The 20,911-nt window shown below is 32.0% G+C and overlaps 1 protein-coding gene across 2 annotated transcripts; it reads right to left on the bottom strand.

Moving 5' to 3' along the window:
• Positions 1-14,205: 14,205 nt before the first annotated feature.
• LOC143075136 (acid-sensing ion channel 4-B-like) lies at positions 14,206-20,911 on the bottom strand. Of its 2 annotated transcripts, XM_076250451.1 has the most exons (7): positions 20,716-20,911; positions 19,858-20,018; positions 18,831-18,911; positions 18,372-18,492; positions 16,930-17,002; positions 14,759-14,834; positions 14,206-14,336 (listed from the first exon to the last, which is right to left on the bottom strand). In XM_076250451.1, the coding sequence occupies exons 1-7, from the start codon at positions 20,825-20,827 to the stop codon at positions 14,238-14,240; spliced, it is 723 nt and encodes a 240-aa protein (XP_076106566.1). In that variant the 5' UTR covers positions 20,828-20,911; the 3' UTR covers positions 14,206-14,237. The 2 variants fall into 2 exon arrangements, with proteins under 2 accessions (XP_076106566.1, XP_076106567.1); XM_076250452.1 differs by lacking the exon at positions 20,716-20,911 and having other exon boundaries at positions 19,858-20,023.

Here is a 20,911-nt window from a genome sequence, read left to right as displayed (position 1 = left end):
TTTGGAGGAATGTTTACTCAGTGCTAGAAGACTGTGCAATATTTCATTCAAATCCGTTTTCTTTTCTTTTATTTCGTTTATGAATGCTTTAGTTTTTAAATTCTCGTTGTCCCAAACACTGTCCAGTTCATTTTGTAGTTCCATCTTTAATCTATCCAAATGATTACTCTGAAGTCCCTTTGTAATGTGTTTGATATCTTCTTGAATTTTTTGCTGTTTTTCATCTCCATGTTTGATGTTTTCTGTCTTTGTATTGATAACTTCATCAAAGGTACTCAATATTGATGCTATATCTTTTTCTAATAAACTTGTTATTATAGCAGTTTTTGTCTTATCTATGACTGTTGCTAAACATTTGATTTCAGAACATTTTGAATGTTGAATGGAAACGCATTCATCACAACAAGGAGTTAGATGAATCTGACAATACAGATCGAATTGTCTACTGTGTTCATGGCATTCGGTATTAATTTGCGGTAGTTTTGTGTAAGTTTTGACATCAAAAGTCTTGTGCCCGTGTGTCAATTTCAATCTTTTGTGTTGAACTGAACATTTGGAACATAGCCCTTCATTACAGTTGTAACACCATATCACAGCATCTGAAATTGTTTTGTCGGCTCCACAGGGGCCGCATTTTATGCAATTGCTTGTCGCCATGATATTTATAAACACTGCAAGTAGTTTTTAGTATTATCCCATTTTTGAAGAGATGCACATATTCTGAAATATAAGTTTTCTAATAAATATGGTGATAACTTTTAGCAAGCTAGAAGTAACTATCAGTTAACTTTTATCTATAGTTTCCGTTTATTTTTTGTCATTTGTTTTTCTTTGGGTACCGGTCTTTAATAAAAAAGAAAGTATAACAAAAAAACTGACATACAAGATAATTAGAAAAATAGGAGTTCCATAACAACTGAAAAAATGGGAGTTCCATAACAACTGACAAACTCAGAAGCAATTATTTAACGAAACAATTGAAAACAAAACAATGTCATATTCAGGAATTGTTACAATTTTGTTATCGAAAATGGAGGAAAACACTTTAATCAGATTTTATCGTTTTTTGTTTTAGTTCTGTTACTACCTCCAAGTGCTATGGTTAAGCGATCTCAAAATTACGTAAAATCACTCTACCTGGATAATTTATATGTACGATACCTTGATGTCATAGTATTTGTTTCTGGTTCGTTGGCCTTTTATTCTTTTTTTATTGTTCTATATTTTTTTTTATACCGGGATTTCTAAAGCTGACATAAATGCATATCTCCATCATCAAGATGTTCGAATAAACATCTTTCTAAAGTGTTGACTACTATTCTGTTTACAGTAAAATATGCCCTTCAAAAAGATTGTAATTATATAAGGAATGACTGTAATATTTTGTCTGTCTATGAAGAAATAACATAAAAAAATTGGTGCACACTAAATAACGCGCGTAGTGGGTTATTTAACAGTGTGCGCCAAATTGTTTATGTTATTTCGAATAGACAGGAAAAATATTACAGTCCTTTCTTATAATTTAATTTTAAATTCCATTTAAACCGTAGAAAACCATGAAAAACATTGATAACGTAACGGTCACATGACTAAATTATATCTATGGGCTGATAACAAAATAAGGTCAGCCAATCAGAAGACGTGTTACATCAAAAATTGAATTATATATATACAAACACTGTGGTCATTGAGATGTGGATACTCAAAAATTTTAAAGATCACAATCTCTGCAATTTAGCATCAACATTAAGACTTTTTTTTTTACGTTTGAATATACCGTTTCCTATTCTCAGTTGTAAAATCAATTCACCGTCTCATAAAACAGTTTTTTTCTATCAAAAATGGAAATCGTGAGTATAAATTTATTGTTTTCGGTTACTAAAAATACACTGAAGATATGATCAAAATGTTGTACGTTTTAATCGACAAAATATGTGTTGAATTTTGAGGATTATTATTTCAACAGACTCGGTATTCAAAAGTGTACTAGTTTGGAATCCTTCTTTATTCAGAACCTTCTACAGAACAAAAGAAAAAGCACCTTGAAAAAAGGATTTTACTTTAAGATATAAAGATGATGTCCTATTACTAAATCACCCATATATTAGACAGTACTTGCGTTTTATATTTCAATGGACTTTAAATTATGGATATCACTGATACAAGAAGGACTGTTTCATATCTTGATCTCTACATTACTACTGACACAGATTGACGACTTCTCGCTGTAATCTATGACAAACTGTATGATTTCAACCACCCAATCATAAAATTCTTATTTCTCAACAGTAATATACCCTATGCTCCTCGTATGGTGTTAAAATATTTCAATTGATACGTTATGCTCGTGCATGTTCACACTATACTGACGTCATATACAGGAATGTGCCCCTGACGAAGAAACTGCTCAAACAGAGTTACGAGGAGGGAAGATTAAAATTGACAATCTGTATATTTTATGAAAACCATCACAAATTGGTAGATTTTATATAATCGATGTGTCTGTGTCTTAATCCTGTCTTCAATCCTTTTATTTACATGAATGGTGAGTTTTTCAAGACTGCATATTAGTTACGTAAGTGCTTTTTTATTTCCTGTGGCCACGGCCGACACTCGGCTAACCGAGAGATTGGTCGGTTAATCTATATTGAGTATGTGGCTATATCGGCGGTGGGTCTGTTAATCGGGTTGGCTAAAGTCTGTTAATCAGGTGTTATCGAAGAAATCATTGGAAATTCTGCATGTTTCATTGTATAATTTTTTAAATATATGTTTATCATAAAAATTATTCATGTCTAACAAAACAATTCAATGTACTGAATCCAGTGGTGTAATTATTATTTTTGTAGCTTCGATGTACGATCTATAAAATGAAAAAGCGTGTTACTCATCAATAAATTTATACACATTTTACACACACAAAATGTACACAAAAAGACACGTTGGTTGAATTTACTTGCATGCGATATTTTGAACATCGAACAAAGACAGGCATTATGTTTGTCAACCAAATTGATATCATTGTGTGAAAAATCTACACAAAAATCTGTATTTTGGTGACATAAATCAATCTTTATTTAAAACCTGGTCTGTTGATGGGTCGGATGTATAAAACCCGGTCTGTTAATTGGTCTGTTCAGAGTTATGAATGGCAATAAAAGTATAATTTTATTGCTGTATGGGGTGCTATCGGATCAAATGGGTAGGCTCAAGACGAGTGGCTAAAATATACGGAAACAACACATGAGCAATGAAACATAATATATACGGAAACACTTACATGAACAATGAATTTAGGCCATGAATATTGAAAACTGATATAAAAAAGTGTAATATTAAAGTATTATTATACATCATGTTAAAATGCCATGTATTGATTGCCTAATACGAAGGTGTTAATTTACTCTATCACATGGCTGAGCGGGTGACAATTTTTTGGAATGTCACCCTCTCGGTTAGACCACTCAAAAATCGGCAGTTTAAACGACAATGAATTGAATCTACATCAAGTTATTTTATAGACAATGCTTAAAGTTCTAATTTACTATACAACGAAGCTTGGAACGACTCAAACTTATTTCTTTTACAATTGTTGGAAAAACGTATTTCACTTGTTAATATTTTTACTTTAAAACCTATAAATCATTGTGTGTTATGCTTATTGTTGATATTAAACGCATCCGTTCACCATCGATGGGTTTCAACTGGTGATGTACATTTCATCATGTTCATTGTGATGTATATTTCTCAGCCAGATATGAGGCCTTTTGAAAGGGGTATTTACCCAAAATTTAAATAAAATGAATAACAATAACAAAATAACAACAATTGAAAATATTTTTTTTCTTGATAGCAGAGCTTTTTTCCCGTTTCGGGCCTAATCCTTGTATCGTTTATATGTCAAGTCAATGCACTACTATTGTCTATTTACTTCACTTCTGATAATTTTTCAAATACCCGTTACGCTGTCAAGTACGTGACTACATAGAACATACTTTATAATAAAACTCATCTGTTAAAGAAAATGATGATAGGACATTCATTATAATAAATCAAATATCACATAGCTGAGAGGGTGATAGAGCAGATCGGTATCCCTCGAAAAAACATTGTCAACCTTGGCTTCGCCGCGGTTGACAATGTTTTCTCGGGACCCAATCTGCTCTATCACCCTCTCAGCTATGTGTTATTTATATCTGATCACATATTTGTTACGGATACGGATAAATTTTTAAGATTTACCTGTTATGTTTCATTAAATTGTTATAATTGAACTTTTTTTCCCTCTTTTCTGCAACACTTAAATATGTGATAAATAGCTTAAAGATTATAACATGTTTTTCCATATTTGCCCTGGTATCATCCCTCGACCCATATCGGCCCTCGGCTAAAGCCTCGAGGCCGATATGGGAGTCTCGGGATGATACCAGGGCTAATATAGAAAAGGGCATGTTATAATCTATACATATTGATTTCATACAAGAATGGTCGCATATATCATGTGGATTCTGTTTAGGTTGTCATGAATGACACTAATTTGTATCTAAATTGGTATTAACCAGTATATAAATCAGAGATAAACGGCGTAATGTAACTAAACATCAGTAAGTAAAATATATTGGGATGCTAGAATATATAAAGAATAAAGAAATAATAATGAGTAAGATAAAATAAAATGTAGAGAAAAGTAACAGACAATTTAAAGAATATAGAAATAAACAACACCCCCCAATCCGGACCCTCAATGTATACACGAGAATCTGGATGGAAACACAGAATATATAGAATAATAGATAAGGACAGTAGGAAGTGATGCATTAATAAAAAAAGATAGAAAAAATAATAACTGTTTGAGAATAAAGACATGAAACACCCCTGGGTGTTGAAACAGTAACGGATTGCTATGTACTCATATTGGTAATAATGCTAAAAGTTTACATGCGGACAACTACAGTTCTCCTCTGCACTTATGTAGAAAGGAACTAAACGGAATAAAATGAATTAAAACTTAAGATAACCAAATGTAGCTGCATTCGATCCTTTCCATTTACTTCTTTAGACTGATTTGTAAACAACAGATGATTCAGTAATAGAAGAAAAGAACCAATCGGATGATGTTGACGAGTTAGAGTTTAACGTCCAGTGACAAATATCATGTGCATATGAGAACGACAACACGTTATATGTACCCTGTGTTGTATTAGAAAGACACTTTCGGACGGATTTGAGAACGTGCTACTTTGAACAGACACAAAAATTAAGGCTGAAGGAAACGTTAATAATAGATTCATGCATATTCCAGCAGGCAATCCATATCCATATATTGAAGTGACACACCCCTTAATAAAATGCAAAGGAAGTCAAAATAAAAATGTTCTTACTAGAAGGATACTGTTGCAGCGTATTGTCATTTTTTTTACTCAAGAGCATCTCATTCTTAACTTTTTCAAAGGGAAAATATAAAGGTAGCACAACTATTGTCGTGGCTTAATAACTCTTAACTGACACAATTTCAATTGTCCAACCCATTAACAGACTTTATTCCCATAATGTTTACTAAAACGTGGTATTACTCACGTTATATTACAATTATGAAATATTTACTAATTTCAATTTATATTTTAGAACCAAAGTACGATTTTGTGTTCTTTAAATGATATCTAAAATTGTTTTTTTCGCCTTTCATTACAAAAATTGCTATGCGTATAAGCATAAATACTACATACTTGCGCGACGCCTTTTAGTTTTACTGAAAACTGCGCAGACTATGAAATGTTTTTACAGTTGGAAAATGTTCTATGATATATATCATTTTGTCAGACACTTTTCTTTTTTTGATTTGATTCTTATAATGTACCTAAAATCTGTATATTAAATAGATTTTAATATTAAAATTGTGCGTTTTACTCTTAACAGACGTATAACCAACCCGATTAACAGACCAACCGCCGATATAGCCGCATACTCAATATAGATTAACCGACCTATCTCTCGGTTAGCCGAGTGTCGGCCGTGGTGGTGTTTGTCGCTGATTGGATATGTTCGTTTTCGTTTACGTTTCGCATGTTGTAACGACTACTAAATTTATACTAGTATTATATTATTTATTTTTTTTGTGCGTTTATGGGACTAATATTCTCACTCATACTTGTTTAAAATATAAAATAATCTGGTTATTCAGTAAAAATTATAATAACCCCGTTGAAAACTTATTTTATTTTTATGATATTAGGAAAAGAACAATCATCCCATGAACCATTAACATATTCTAACAGGAAATGTATTTCGGGGCTTTTTATAGTTGACTATTTGGTATGGGATGACTCATTGTTGGAGACTGTATGTTGACATATTATTGATAAGTTCTGTGGGTCTCTTGTGGATAGTTGTTTCATTGGCAATCAAACCACATCCTCTTATTTTTATTAAAAAAATTGTCAGATTGTGCCTGCTGCCAGAATCTTAAGAACAAGTTTTCAATGTGATTAGGACTTATATCTAGAAATTGACTATGAGGGTCGGTTGAAAACAAAACTACGGACGCCATCATGAGTTAGTTTAGAGAGGGCGGAAAGAGTAAAGGGAGACAAGGAGAGAGGGGTTGGGAGAAAGGAGAAGAGAAGGGTCGGGAGAAAGGAGAGAGGGGCGGGAGAACGGAGAGAAGGGGCAAGAGAAAGAAGAAAAGGGGTAAAAAAGGAGACAAAAATGTATATTTAAATTATTAAAATTTAGCAGGAAAACAATTATTTAATACAGGAGTTAATCAAAAGATTAAAGAAAGTGCTAATAAAAAGTAAAATAACTTAAAAAGCGGAAAGTCCGAAATCAAACTGCAAAATTAAACAAATGGATAACAACTGTTATATTCCGAATCGTTACAGGCATTTTCTTATGTAGAAAATGGTGAATTGAACCTAGTTTTATGACTAGCCAAACCTCAGGCTCACTTGGGACAGTCTCAGAAAATTCCCAAAATGGCATAGTAAAAAAACAATATTCTGAACGTCGTCACTAATTCATTACGATCTCTTATATATGGAGAAAGACTAAAAACTAACAATCAGTTCCTGGATTTTATTGTGAGCCCGTGCATGTATAGAGACCATGACATGTCACCATCCTTGTTTTTTTTTCAGATAAAGTGCTTCAAAGTTGACCGATATGCATAGAATTTGACAGAAAAAGGATGACATTACTTAATATAGAGTAAAAAATGTTTTACTGAGAGGTATTGAAAAATATGTAACGGGATCTGAATGGTGTTTGTTATTTTGTTTTCATTTAACCTGTCTGGTTTTAGTAAATTTCCTATTATAAATGCTGAGTTCACACGTAATTCGAATTCGATTTTTAGATACAATATGAATTGATTGATTTGAGGTTAAAAAATGTCCGGTGGCAAATATTTCAGGCATGTTCCGGACGATACATTACAATTTGAATTTAATGTGTCTAATGCAGCCATCAAAAAGGGTACTTATGAAACATCCCGTCAGATGTAAAAGTGAAGAATAAAATAATACATGTTTTAATATAGTATATTCTCTGTATGCTATAAACGTTTGGGTAGTGTGCAAAGTTGCGAACAACCTTGCAAACAATAAGTTCAACATTGTCATTCGTGAAAAATGATATGATAACAAAAATCTTGAGAACATACATGCATCCTCTATAAGTAAAACACTCGATGCATTATAAAAGTTCCACCTTGAAATTGAACACTGCAGATGGAGAAAGTCGGACTCTGCGTGCCTTTATATATTTTCAAAATACCAAATTTAAAAAAAAGTTTTGACTGAATATTCAGACTTTTGGTATATATATTTATACTAAAGTTGACATAAAAAAAATAAAGCACTCCGAAATAAGTTGTATAAACCCTTATCTACATCTTTTATACCGAGTAAGTGAGGGACAGGCGGCCAAATTGACACGGGTAAAACAGTATGATCGTGTCATTTTGTGTAGGGAACAAAATATATAAGAAGCGTTTATGATTGTATTTGTGTTCTATTTTTCAAAGCATTTGGTGACAACATTTATTTTTGAATAAGTAGTTCATAGTGAAATATAGTTCGGAAATCATCAATTGTACATCATGTCAAACTCAACAACAAAACACACCCATCCCTATACACCCAAGTGTCAATTGACATGAACCAAAATGATGTTAAAATGTATTTCTTTTCAGTTGGTTTCTGCATTTGAAGAAATATAGGCAAACAATCATATCTCTTTAATTTTTTTTGGCGTTCAAAGACTCTTTTTTTGGTTTACCTTCATCAAATCACCGATTATTCATTTATTGTTGGCCACTGGGTTTTATTTAATGAATCGTTGGATTGTAAATTTCAAGAAATGATTTGTTTTGAAATAGGGAATTGAGTGAAAAAATATGTAACGGGGTTTGAATGATCTAATTTTATTTCGTCCCAACGGATGTGCATTAATTAAGTGCTGACATCCCAAAATGACAAGCTTTTGTTAACTTTTTCCTCATTCCGATGTTTCTGTCCTGTGTAAACTGCGCTTATATGTAGTATTACAGTATTGGTAATCTATTTATTACAAGCTTCCGGAACATTATTTTCGGTACAGTCCAATAATATTTCAAAAAATGCTTACACTTGGAACATACAGGGAAAGTTGTGCGCCAAAATAGCTTTAATTCTGAAAATCATGTAATGCCTGATTTTCAACGACTGCTAGTACTATGTATTTTCGATAAATTATATCTGTATTATTTTCCAAAAGAATTTTCTTTTTCTTTTTTGCAAGCAGCTTTTTTCGGCAACCTTTTAAACGAATTGGTTTCTTAACGAAATTGCACTAATTGTGTTACAAAAATTCCCCGTATTTTAACACATTATCCTGCGTTTCTATAGATAGAATTTATACTTTAAAACAAATCATCGGGAAATTGTGTGATGCATCAGAGTTACAAATTAAATGCAAACGGACAGCTTCACAGTCAGAGAAAAAGTAATAGAGGTTCTTGAAGCAAAAGAAAAAACACTTCTATCTTGTGAGAGGACAAGACGTGGACGAACCATAAAAACAAGACATTTGATCGATTTCTTTAAAAATTAGCATCCTGTAGACTATTTTTTCATGATGCAGGGTGGGAGACAAGATAAAGGGGTTGGGAGAAAGGAGAGGACGGGTGGGACAAAGGAGAAGAGGGGCGGGAGAAAGGAGAAAAGGGGTGGGAGAAAGGAGAAAGGTACCCCCTTTCCGCCCCCACAGTTGACCGTTATTGAATATCCGTTATACGGATGATATTAGATATGTGCCTTATGTCGTAATTACAGTCTCATTCCCTTTTCACGAATGTGACCGACCGAAGTATACTATTTGCCGGCTTTGTAATAATATAAGTAGCACGACGAGTGCCACATGTTGAGCAGCACCTGATATCCCCCCCAGTTTTTGTTGGGTTCGTGTTGTTGTTGTACTCCTACTTATAACATTTTGTTCACTCATTGTTGTCAATATAATGAAATTTGATCCGACTTTCATACAAGTGAGAGGTTTAGCGCTATAACATCAAGTTCAATTCACCATTTTCTTTATTTGAAAATGCCGCATCCAATTCAGGAATATTACGATTGTAGTCCATTTGTTTGATGAATTTTACCATTTGATTTTGCAAATGATTAGGGACTTTCTGGTTGAATTTTCCTGGCAGTTCAGTATTTTTGTGAGTTTACTTTTTATTGATAGTACGAAAACATCTATTCTGTATTAAATATTATATCCAACTGATGATGATTTTTATTCATTTTTTTTTTATTTCTCCGCTTTTATTGCAAAACCAGGTTGCATGCGGTGACTTGGTATTGTTAACATCTTTGTCCATTGATCTTTTACTGCCAGTTGTTTCAATGGTAATCATCAGTGAGTAAGGGAAAAACACGAGCACCGTCTGTGAAAAAATAGCAGTAATGGCTAAATGTAAGTCACTCTATGACACACTTTGGGTATCGGATATACCCTCATTGAATAATTGTAGTATCTTTCGCCTGCCTTTTAATGTGTTCCGTATTTGTTATATTATAAAATTAGATTGATACATTATAAAACAAAAGGATACAACTATACCTTCGATGAAAGATGTGAACATTAGTTAGGTGACATGGAAAAACAATGTAGAATTGTACAAGAATGGTATATTTCAATAGAAGGAAACAGATATTGATTTTAGAATAATAAAAACAACGATAAATTTTCTACTGATTCAAATAGGAGTGAAAAATTATTGCGTCCGTCTCAAACAAGGAAATGCCCTTAGGGAAGCACATCAGAAAGTACACTTATATCTCGCATAATATGCACATTATGAAAAAGAAAATTGATTGAATCTCAAAGACATAATAAATAACTCTATCCCTTTCAAATAAATACATGCAGATTAGAATATTTAATTCTATCACATAAAATACAGTTTCAAAATTAGAATATAGCTTTTATATTTGCTTAAATGAAGTAATAAAATAACTTACCCTTTAAGCCAAATTAGTAATTGCAATTTCGTTATTGTCTTTACATTATGATAAAGTGAAGCTTATTCTTATGCATTTACGTAAAACAATTAAATATAAGACAATTGTTTTAACACCTGTGATTGATTTCTTTGTTAAAGAAACAACTTGAAATCACAGATCAACGGATACGACATTGTAAATAATTTTACATATTATACTCTTACTATAGAGAAAACGTACAAGGTCTCACCACAGGTGAAATGTATAATATAATCTAACTAGTATGCAGAATTGATTTCAAAGAATACAGTTGTACAACAGATAAAGTTTTAAAAGTCGTCCATTTAATTGATAAACAATGAACGAAATTTATTATATTTAGACTCAATTATTTGATTTAAAATATAATTATAGGATATGTCAAGTACACAATTGTTTTTATATTTTTGGACACGAATACAACTATTTTATGATATAAAGGAACACTTAAAGTCATTTCATATACTCACAAAAAACAAGCCTTTAAGCAATAGAATGCGAGTTTGTTCAAAAAGAATTGGCAACACCTTTAAAACCCCTTTTCATGATTAGTTGATTAATCCATTAACCAAACATTGATTTCAACTAATCTGGAGACCAAATTTAATTTGATCAAGCCTCGCTTGAATTTTTGTTACGTATTTCAGAAATATCACTGTTATAAAAAATTCTTTATGGTTTTTAATCTTATTGATTTAACTATAGTTTTATTGCATGTTTTTAAATAAAGCAAAAAAGCAATATAGTTATTTTTAAAAATGTAAAACGATTCGTAATTCGTTAAGCAGGAGAAAGCCATTTAATTATCCATCTTGGTCACTTCCAAAGACTGCCGATGGCCCTACAACCCAATTAAAGCCTAAATATAAATATATATAGCGAATTCGTGCAATTTGATTTTTTTTCTAGGTTTGTATGACTTCATACTTATGGTTAAACGAATATCTCAATCATCGATTTTACCTGTATGACAATTAGTGTTCGTGGATTAGGTAATCAAAAGGTTTTCCCTTGTTTCACATTCAACGTTGATATTCTATTCATTCAATAATTAAAAGAGTATTAATGTGACCTAATTCCTAAAGTAAGGACTAAACTGTTCACTAAACTACGAATTCAATGATGTAGAACTATTCACTTGCAAGATAAAAAATATCAGCGGGTTTTCTTATCTTATTCAGCCAAAGTTGAACTTAACAATAAATAACAAATAAAAGGTGAGAAACTTAAAAAGATAAAATTAAAAAAATCTTTCCTTTAAAATATATGGATATATTAGTAAATTAAGTAGTACGTTAATGTCTGACATTATTTTGTTTCAACAATGTCGTTTGTACAGTCTATATCATCCAAGGTAAGTTTTTCAGGTTGTGTCTCCTGAATCTGGTCAACAGTGTGGATGGAATTTTGTCGCCTTCTTATTAATGCTCTCACACACATGCCAACCACTTCCAATAATTCACCGAGACTTAAGACGGATGCTCCAATAAACAATCCAAGAGAACCACCGATATCAGCTAGCATCTGGATTTGCTATAGAAAAGTGAAAAGAAATCATAAAAGTATTCTAGGTACATGTGCATGTGAAACTTACATTCAAACATGTTTGACGGAGTAACGTTTGAATACTAGTACAGTAACTATAATAAGAAATGGTTTATGGTCGAAACCACTGCTAGTGGAATATTTGAAATACTAAGGCTTATCTACCTAAGGAATAGATTACGTTAGCGGTATTTGGCAAAACATTTAGGAATTTTTGGTGTTCAATGCTCTTCAACTTCGTACTTTATTTGGCCTTTAAACGTTTCGTGATTCGAGCGTCACTGATGAGTCTTTTGTAGACGAAGCGCGCGTCTGGCGTATATATAAAATTTTAATCCTGGTATCTATAATGAGTTTATTTATATAAGCAAAATTGTAACTGGACATTTTTTAAAATTATTAGCGTCTTGGAAATCATATAAGAAATATTTTCTTTCAGTTTAGTGAAATAAATGTGTTTTCAAAATATATGCGAAGTGGTATTTTATAACAATCTTGAATATCAAGTTTATTTTTAAACTTCTGCAGATGATTCATATTATATTAACTATCATCTTTTATATTCTTTTTATAATCCACGCAATGGTGTAAATTGTGTCAATATGTACTGTATAACAAGAATTTATTTCTGGAATAAAAAGAAAAGACTGTTGACGTCATATAAGCAAATGACTTATTTACGATAGTCAGAAAGACCCAAGTCGTCTTTTCAGGTTCGTTCAATTTAGAATAGTGTTGAGACAAAGTCAGTCAAATTCAAAGTTGGCCATTGTTCTAAAAAAAAAGAATATGTGGTATGATTGCTTATAAGACAACTTTCAACAAGAGACCAAATGAGACAGAAATTAAGAACCATAATGTTGTTCTGTCTCTTTTGGTTATATTCCTCCTCACGTTTTCAATAATTTCCAAACCATTGAAGTTCATATGTGTGGGCGTAATCGTTCATGGTGAAAGCAAATCCAGAACAGTTCTTTGGACAAACTAAATACATAAAAAGTCTTTACAATATCACACTGATTCGATTTCATCATGATCAGCTTCCGTTAACAGAATGTTATCTCATTGTAAACATCAATATTTTGTTTAATTAGAAAATTATAGTTATACCTATATCTTTAACTTGCTCATGTATCGCTATTTTTCGCACGTACTTATATCGTGAACTTTTATACCTATTTGCATAAAAATATCACTTACATCATATGCGGCTTCCTCTGACCATATATCATAGGCTGGTTCTTTGAGGTATAATTTGATCTTAACAAAATTGTCTCTGCAAATAGATACAAGCTTGAAGAAGTTGAAAAACTTGTGTCTAATCCATTTTTCTGTTTTTTTACCTCATATATTTTAAAATCAACTAGTATGTGCTTAGATACCAACAATAATTATACTAAGTATAATCTCTAGAATTAGACATTTTTGTCGTAAAACGAGTGATATTGATTATTTAGTCATTAAACAACCTTTGGAATCAAGAGAGTTAACATATATGTTTCGCGAATCGCAGTTCTTAATTACCTGTATGTTTATTTTTGTAGCCAAATAAATCATGAAATCATGTGAAACTCTTCATAACTTTATAGAAGAATATATACACAAGTAATGCTTAGTATACCTCCATTTTTGGTTCAAAGTTTTGGATTTCATTTAGTCTGACGTTCCTCGTTATAGTTTAAACACATTTCTGCAAGGAATATGCCAGGAAATATCAAACAAAGTCGAAAAACGTTTTTTTTTTTTAAATTATATAGTTAATGCTCAAAGCAAAATTTACTAAATGCATAAACCAATCGTTGTCACTCATACGTGACATAACTCGACAATGGTATTCCTTTGAAAAAAAAACATTTGACAATATCCAGGAACAAATCGCTGTCGTCAAAATTATATTGTCAGGAAAATGATAGTTGTTATACTTTCGTTTGATGTGTTTGAGGTTTTTGTTTTAGCCATTTGATTTGGAATTTTCCTTTTTAATTATCCTCGCAGTTCAGTATTTTGTGATTTTACTTTTGTGGACTCACATTTATCATATAACGTGTATTCTATTCTGTATTTGTTCTCTAGAGTAACTCTCAAAATAAAAAAAAGAGCTTTGTACACGTCTGTAAAGTATTTGTAATATGCCTCACACCGAACAACTTATATTAAAGTTTGTGACTCTTACGTCAATGTATTTTCTCTTTTCAATCTATTGAGTGGACAGTTCCTTTGTGGCATTGCTCCATATATTGTTCCACATATGTGGTTTGACATCATGTTCTGAAATGTGTAAAACAGATTTGTGTGCATTTTAACTTATCTTAACTTCTAATGAACAACTGGACTGTTGCAGTTAAATATATATGTGTGAGAAATAACTAATATGAACTGTTACACATGTCTAACACAGTTTTAATTCGCGTTGTTTAATATTCCATTGAGCAAAATGGCAATTGCATAAAATTGAAAAGGGAATTTGTTTGCAAATTCTGCTGTCTAGTAAAATAGTGATACTTTACGGTATGGTTGAATGTGCTATACAATTACATATAATTGAATAGTCGTCGTTATTTAAAATGATGAATAGTTTAATCGTTGGCATTAACACCACGTTTTATTATTTGATCTTAAATGCTAAAGTGTTCATGTATATTATATTTGATGACATGTACTTATTTTTTAAACGAGTCTAGATAATTTACCAGTTGACTTCTATCGTCAAGGCTGTTTGATTTGAAAGCTGGTTCTCGTACATCTGACAAAACTAAGTTAGTTTCTCTGAAAAAAAACCAGGAAGTATGTTTTATTACTAGTTTAATAAAATATTTAAGTAGGAAGAAAACAAAGCATGTATTGAATTCCAATCAGAAGGCATGACCAATGTTCATGGTTTCATCTGTTGGTTTGTTGTTGAGAACGGTATTTTGGCATCTATTTATTTTTGTCTTTTTTATTGTTGGTACAGCCGTTTCGAATACTCAGTATTATTTTGTTAAATAAACTCGACAAATGTTAGGAAAGTCATACACTAATTAAAAATATCCGCACTGTAGGGAAAGATTTTAATCTCTTGAAACACGATGTAAATATACAAATAAGGAGATATGGTAAGACTGCCCATAAGAAGATTTACTATTAGAATTTAAGTGAAGAAAATTCATGTTTCAAATAGACAAGAAACTAATTAGGATTGGTACGTTCTTATACGGTTTAGTAGGGTTTACTAAGGTTGTTTGATCCATGGTCAAAATTTGCGCATCTTTAACAATTGTCATGGATTTATAAGAACTACTACGTATGACAACGTATACAATATAGAAATCTACGGACAAATACAGATTGCCACGAAGAGTACTGGATCGTATTCGTAGCAAATCCGGCGTCAAATCAGTCAATTTGTGACCTAGCTAGGCATTACAACACGACAAGATATGGAATTTTATTGTCTTGGCACAACCATCGAGCTACTTGATGGAAAACGTAGAGGTCATCGGAGGAAGAGTAGATAGTGGACAAGGGATCGATTACTTATCCATGGCCAGTATTAACCCTTCATCAGTGACTGAATGTTGTGCGGAAAGTCCAGTTATATTCAACAACTTTCGGAGAAAAGTCCCAAATAGTAAAAAATTGCTACATGTCGTTGGTCCGAAGATTACGAAGAACAAAACATGGTACGGACTGCCATATGTCATTACAAACTTATAAATATTAAAGTAATATATATATATACATCAATTTCCATATAGTTAAATTCATATACATGTACGAAAGAGAATAAAAGATGGGCAAAAGATACCAGAGGGACTGTCAAACTCAATAAAGAGTGACAGTCTACTAATTATATCAGCAAACTCTTACTTGATAGTAGATCTTGACTTGTTGTTATTTCTTGTCATTAACGTATCATCTGCCGGTCTAGTATGTCTAGTTACGAAGAGCCGTGGTGTAGTTGTTAGAGCATCAGACTACTAACACCAAGGTTCCTGGTTCGATCACCGTTCCGGGGAGAAAATTATTGGGAGTTAATGTTCGGCTCTCCCTTGACACCATTTGCAAGTATGGTCTTGAGAAACAATGGAAGGGGACGATAAATGACTGACCCGTATAAAGAATGAGCCGAAGCTCTTGAACGTAAAACACAACGTGTACATTACGAAAAAGAGCAGGCTATTACAGCTACAAGGCATCACTCGCATCCTTAAAGAGGATAGGGATTTAAATAAGTTTTAATAACTTGTTTCCCAATCCACTATGAATAAATCAAATGAAGTTTTAACTAAAATCTGTCTATAATAAAGTTCAAAACAAAGGGAAATAAATTTAAAAAAGGAGTGATCGGACGATTTTTTTCCATATTGTTTTATTTGTATGCTCGTATTGCTAATCATATTTGCTTATTTAAGTTTCTATATAAAAGGGTCATTTAAAGTAAATAATAAACTGACCTGCCATTGCTAAAATAAAAAAGACTAAGCAACACGAACCCCATAAAAACTGGGTTAATCTTAGGTGCTTTTGAAGGGTTAACATTAAAGGAAAATGGGCAAGGATATTAGTTACGACAATTAGAAAATATCCGTAATCGTCAGTGAAATGGATATTTTATTGCGGTCAACCAATTCGTGATGGGGTCTTTAAAACCAACTTGCAACACTTGGTGTAATAACTTCCTTTCTAACTGGCAACCATCTATCAAAAAAGATATGATAGGAAATACACGCCCTGGAATAACGTATCAACTGGGAGATACCTTCTCTGTGTGCAAGATTCACTAAATGTACTGACTGAAACCTTACTCAAATTAAATTCAGTGTTGATTGCAAATTCGCCTACTTAACTGATATGATAACATCAATATTGGTTTACTTACCTACAAGCTACTGGACAGTCACAATAATTACCAAGATTTAATGCTAAATCGCCTTGAACTCTTTTAAAGCAGTCTGAAAACAGCGCCAAAAAGTAATAACAGTTTGTATTGCATTTATTTCAATGTTATTCGATTCATAAACAACAACAATACAAAAGAAAAAAAAACGAAGAGAAATGCCTGTATATCTACATCAATCATTTCTGACAGGTATATTATTTCGGTATTTTTTGGCATTGCTATGTTGGATTATTTTCTTTTTGAGCGTTTCAATGTCCCCTTGATATCTTTAACCTCTTTTTGTGCTTCTTATGGACCAGGGTCTGATCGTTAGTTTCCCATTTGGAGTTTGTTCGTATTGTTGTTTGTCTTTTGTCTTTTATGATATCATACCAAGAGCCGTAGTATCCAGGGAAAAAATCTACCGAAGGCTGTTAATACAATTGATATGAAAATGTCATGTTATTATCTTTTGGTCGTCATTTTAACTGCAGTTTCTTTTAATATTTTCTTCTTTCAGAAGATAATAATTTTATTTCTCACATTGATGTGTTGCTAGTTTAAACTTTAACATTAAGTGTGAGCCAATCTGATAAATTCGTATTTTAAGCCTTGATGCGTGACATATCAGATAGGGAGCAAATTGAAGGATTTGATTTAATTAGATTGAGTTTAGATATTCATGCCGCAATTTTGACCAAAGGCGACTAGTTGAATTTCAATAGCGTTACAAACAGATTTGGCATAACTAGATGAAGTTAATAATACCATCCATTATAGCAGTACACAAAGCAATTTTTGGAAAAATTAAATTTATATAAATTCGAATTGTTAACATATGTTACGATTTCTCGTAATAATTTAGGGGTCACTTTTAATCTAAAGCCTGTCAGAAACTCTTCAAAGTACCTTATTACATGTACTGACTTATAGATGCTGCAACATATAGGTATAGTCAATCAGAACACCTATTTAAATTACACATAATTCCATTAACACAATCTAATTGTTAAAATCTGCGGCATGAACGCAGGGTATGCCCGTCGATCTTTTAGTTTTGGTGATTTTTTTTCAAATAAAGTTCAAATCGCAATGTCATATGAGCAATTTATAAAAGCAATTTTGGGTTCTATTCTGAAACTATAAGATCCCCCCTTTTTTAAATAAAATTTCCAAACTCGATAACGTATTATCTAAAATTTACAAAAATTGAAACAATTATTTTTTTAAAATCTATAAATATAAATTTTTCAGTGCAATCTCATTTAATTTGGTAAAAGCGTTTTTTAGTTATTGTGCGGAGTGTCGATGACAGACAGACTGACATACGAACAGAATACCATATTAACTAAAACCATTACATTTGTTTCCAATTATTTTAAAGTACCTATTTTAATTTGCGGAAGAGTGATACCTTGGTGAAATAGCTTAGCTGCACCTACCGAAATTGGTATTTTTGCAGGTATCTATGATAGAGGGTGTCCGAAGGGAAATCGATTCGTCGAATTCATAACATCCACACTCCTCTTGAATTATCGTCTCTCTACACAATTTCCTACATGCCTATCAACAATAAAATAACTGATAATGGCAGTAAAATGTTTTCAACTTAAGTTTTATCATTTTTTCTCAACTTGTATTTAAATTAAAACTCTATTGACTTTGTCATATCTATCATGACACTGTCCCATACATTAATTCCGAGAATAATTCCCCATCGATACATAGTTCACATATAAATTGAATCAATGTCTTTACGAAGTTATCTTATATTATTACATTTACAATTATGTTTATACCCACGATAATGTGTATTTACTTATTTAGAAAATATTAAACATGTAGTCTCATTAAAGCCTTTGAAGATAATCTTACAATATTTTCTTTATCTGAACTAATACCTTCATATCATATATTCCTCCAAAATGTCTGTCATTGGTTCTACATGGACTCTTTGGGGTTTGTAGTCGATGTATTCCAGTCTTCAAAATATTTCAGCATTTCATTTCATTTTTTTTTATTTTATCATATAATTATGTAAGTATTTACGAATCCCAAGAAACAATACTAGTATAGCAGACGAAAAAGATGCCCCGAAAATACAAAGTGAAAACGATTGTTATAGGGGAACGTTTCAATTTTCAAATAAGGTGGAACTGAAAGATCGTTATTGGTCGCATTTGCGCTAAAATAGACATGTTTTCGTTCATTACTCCTTTTGAGGATGCATATTTACCACATCTAATAGACAGAAATGACAACTACCTTAATGATAGGAGTTAATTATATGTGAAGTAAGTTTGCTGCTAGTCTCTGTCGCCTTAGAGTTTGACATTTTGTAAATACTGTTTCATCTCTGAACTGCTCTTTGTCATTTAATTGTCTTTGTACCCCGCAAATAGCATTAACCAAGTAAACAGAATGTTGGTATTGACATGCAGTGTAGGTACATTCCGTTTTGTGAATCCTTAAAAATGAGGCAACTTTCAAAACATATGTTTGCATTTTCATTAGCCAACATAGCGTTTATACGATTTCAATGGTTATTGACTAGTTTTTACGATCATCTCAAACGTTTCAAAATTAAGCATTTTAAATTTTAATATTGTCTCATGGCTAACCCTATATATATAGAATAAAATGTATATGTAAATTACGACTTGCTTACCCAATGCGATAAGTATCTCGCATATTTCATGGAAAGAACAAATGAAACACAAAATTTCTTTAGTTGAGCAAAAAGAAGCAGTGTACATCTTGCCTACCATGACAAAAGTAGTTTTAATTATGCTTACCAAGTTCAAAGTATCAAGTATATTGACAACACATTGTAAATCCTCACACCAATAATACTTTTATTTTGAATAAATGAACAATTTATTGATTACCTGTACGCTACATTGGTTACCTGTACCCTGAATTAATTACCTGTGTAATGCCAATGATTGCTCTCTCGCCTCCTTTGATTGTAATTCCTTCTTCGTGTGGCATAGCAACGACACCTCGAGGATGGACAACAAAACGTATTCCTGGTTCAAAGTCAGTGGTAGTATTCTCGTGTATTTCCAAATTAAAAATAAGGTTTATTCCTGAATTATATAAACGAACATGCGGAAGGCAATCAAACAAACGTGTTTTAATGAGTTTATCATGACGAATACGGGATGTTTCATACCAATATACTGTTATTCAAATATTTAAATTGACCTTACGGAATATTCTATCTGTTTTACTGACCATTAGATTCACAAATAAAATGCAGAAACAGGCTCGAAATATTTGGAATCGTTATTGTTATTTTGTTTAATTGCATCAAAACAGAACATTTGTTTTACATTATTTCATGAGCACCATGCTCTTTGACGAACAGGGCCTTCTACTTTTTCGTCATAACCCAAAATGCTCGAGTAAAATTTGGGGTATACACAAATCAAACAAATTTTGGGTAGTTGAAATATTCGCACAATAAATTTATAAAGTGTAATGTTTATGTACGAGCACTACCGCGATACCAATACAGGTTTACTTTAAGTTCCTGAATCTGCAGAACTGATCGACTGCAATCTAACATGATTTATAAAGAGTTCATAAATAATTTAACAGTTATTACATCTGATTTTCCTTACAACATTATAGGATTTCGCAGCTGTAGAACCTGTGTAACACAAATACTGAAATTTATAGATTATTTTTGAGATGTTAAACAATAAACGATCAGAAATGAACTAATAAAAACATGGTATTTTAAATCAACCAATCAAAACTAAGTATTGTTAATCAACTTACCCCCGTCCAGTCCATCCATAATACCAACATCTGTTTTTAATTCAAAAGTGTAGCAGTTTCCATATCGTGTTGAACGCCAACGGGTATAACTAGGAATAATTGTATACGTCATAATTATTAACTTATGTTAATGTTACACATTGACAAGAACACACACAAGCTATGAATTATTAAAGGAAAGTTCATGGAAACACCG

This window comes from Mytilus galloprovincialis, chromosome 5, assembly GCF_965363235.1.
Source record: "Mytilus galloprovincialis chromosome 5, xbMytGall1.hap1.1, whole genome shotgun sequence".
Classification (NCBI taxonomy): Eukaryota; Metazoa; Mollusca; class Bivalvia; order Mytilida; family Mytilidae; genus Mytilus; species Mytilus galloprovincialis.
The sequence above is the reverse complement of the archived record's forward strand: the minus strand, read 5'-3'. Positions and strand labels throughout refer to the sequence as shown.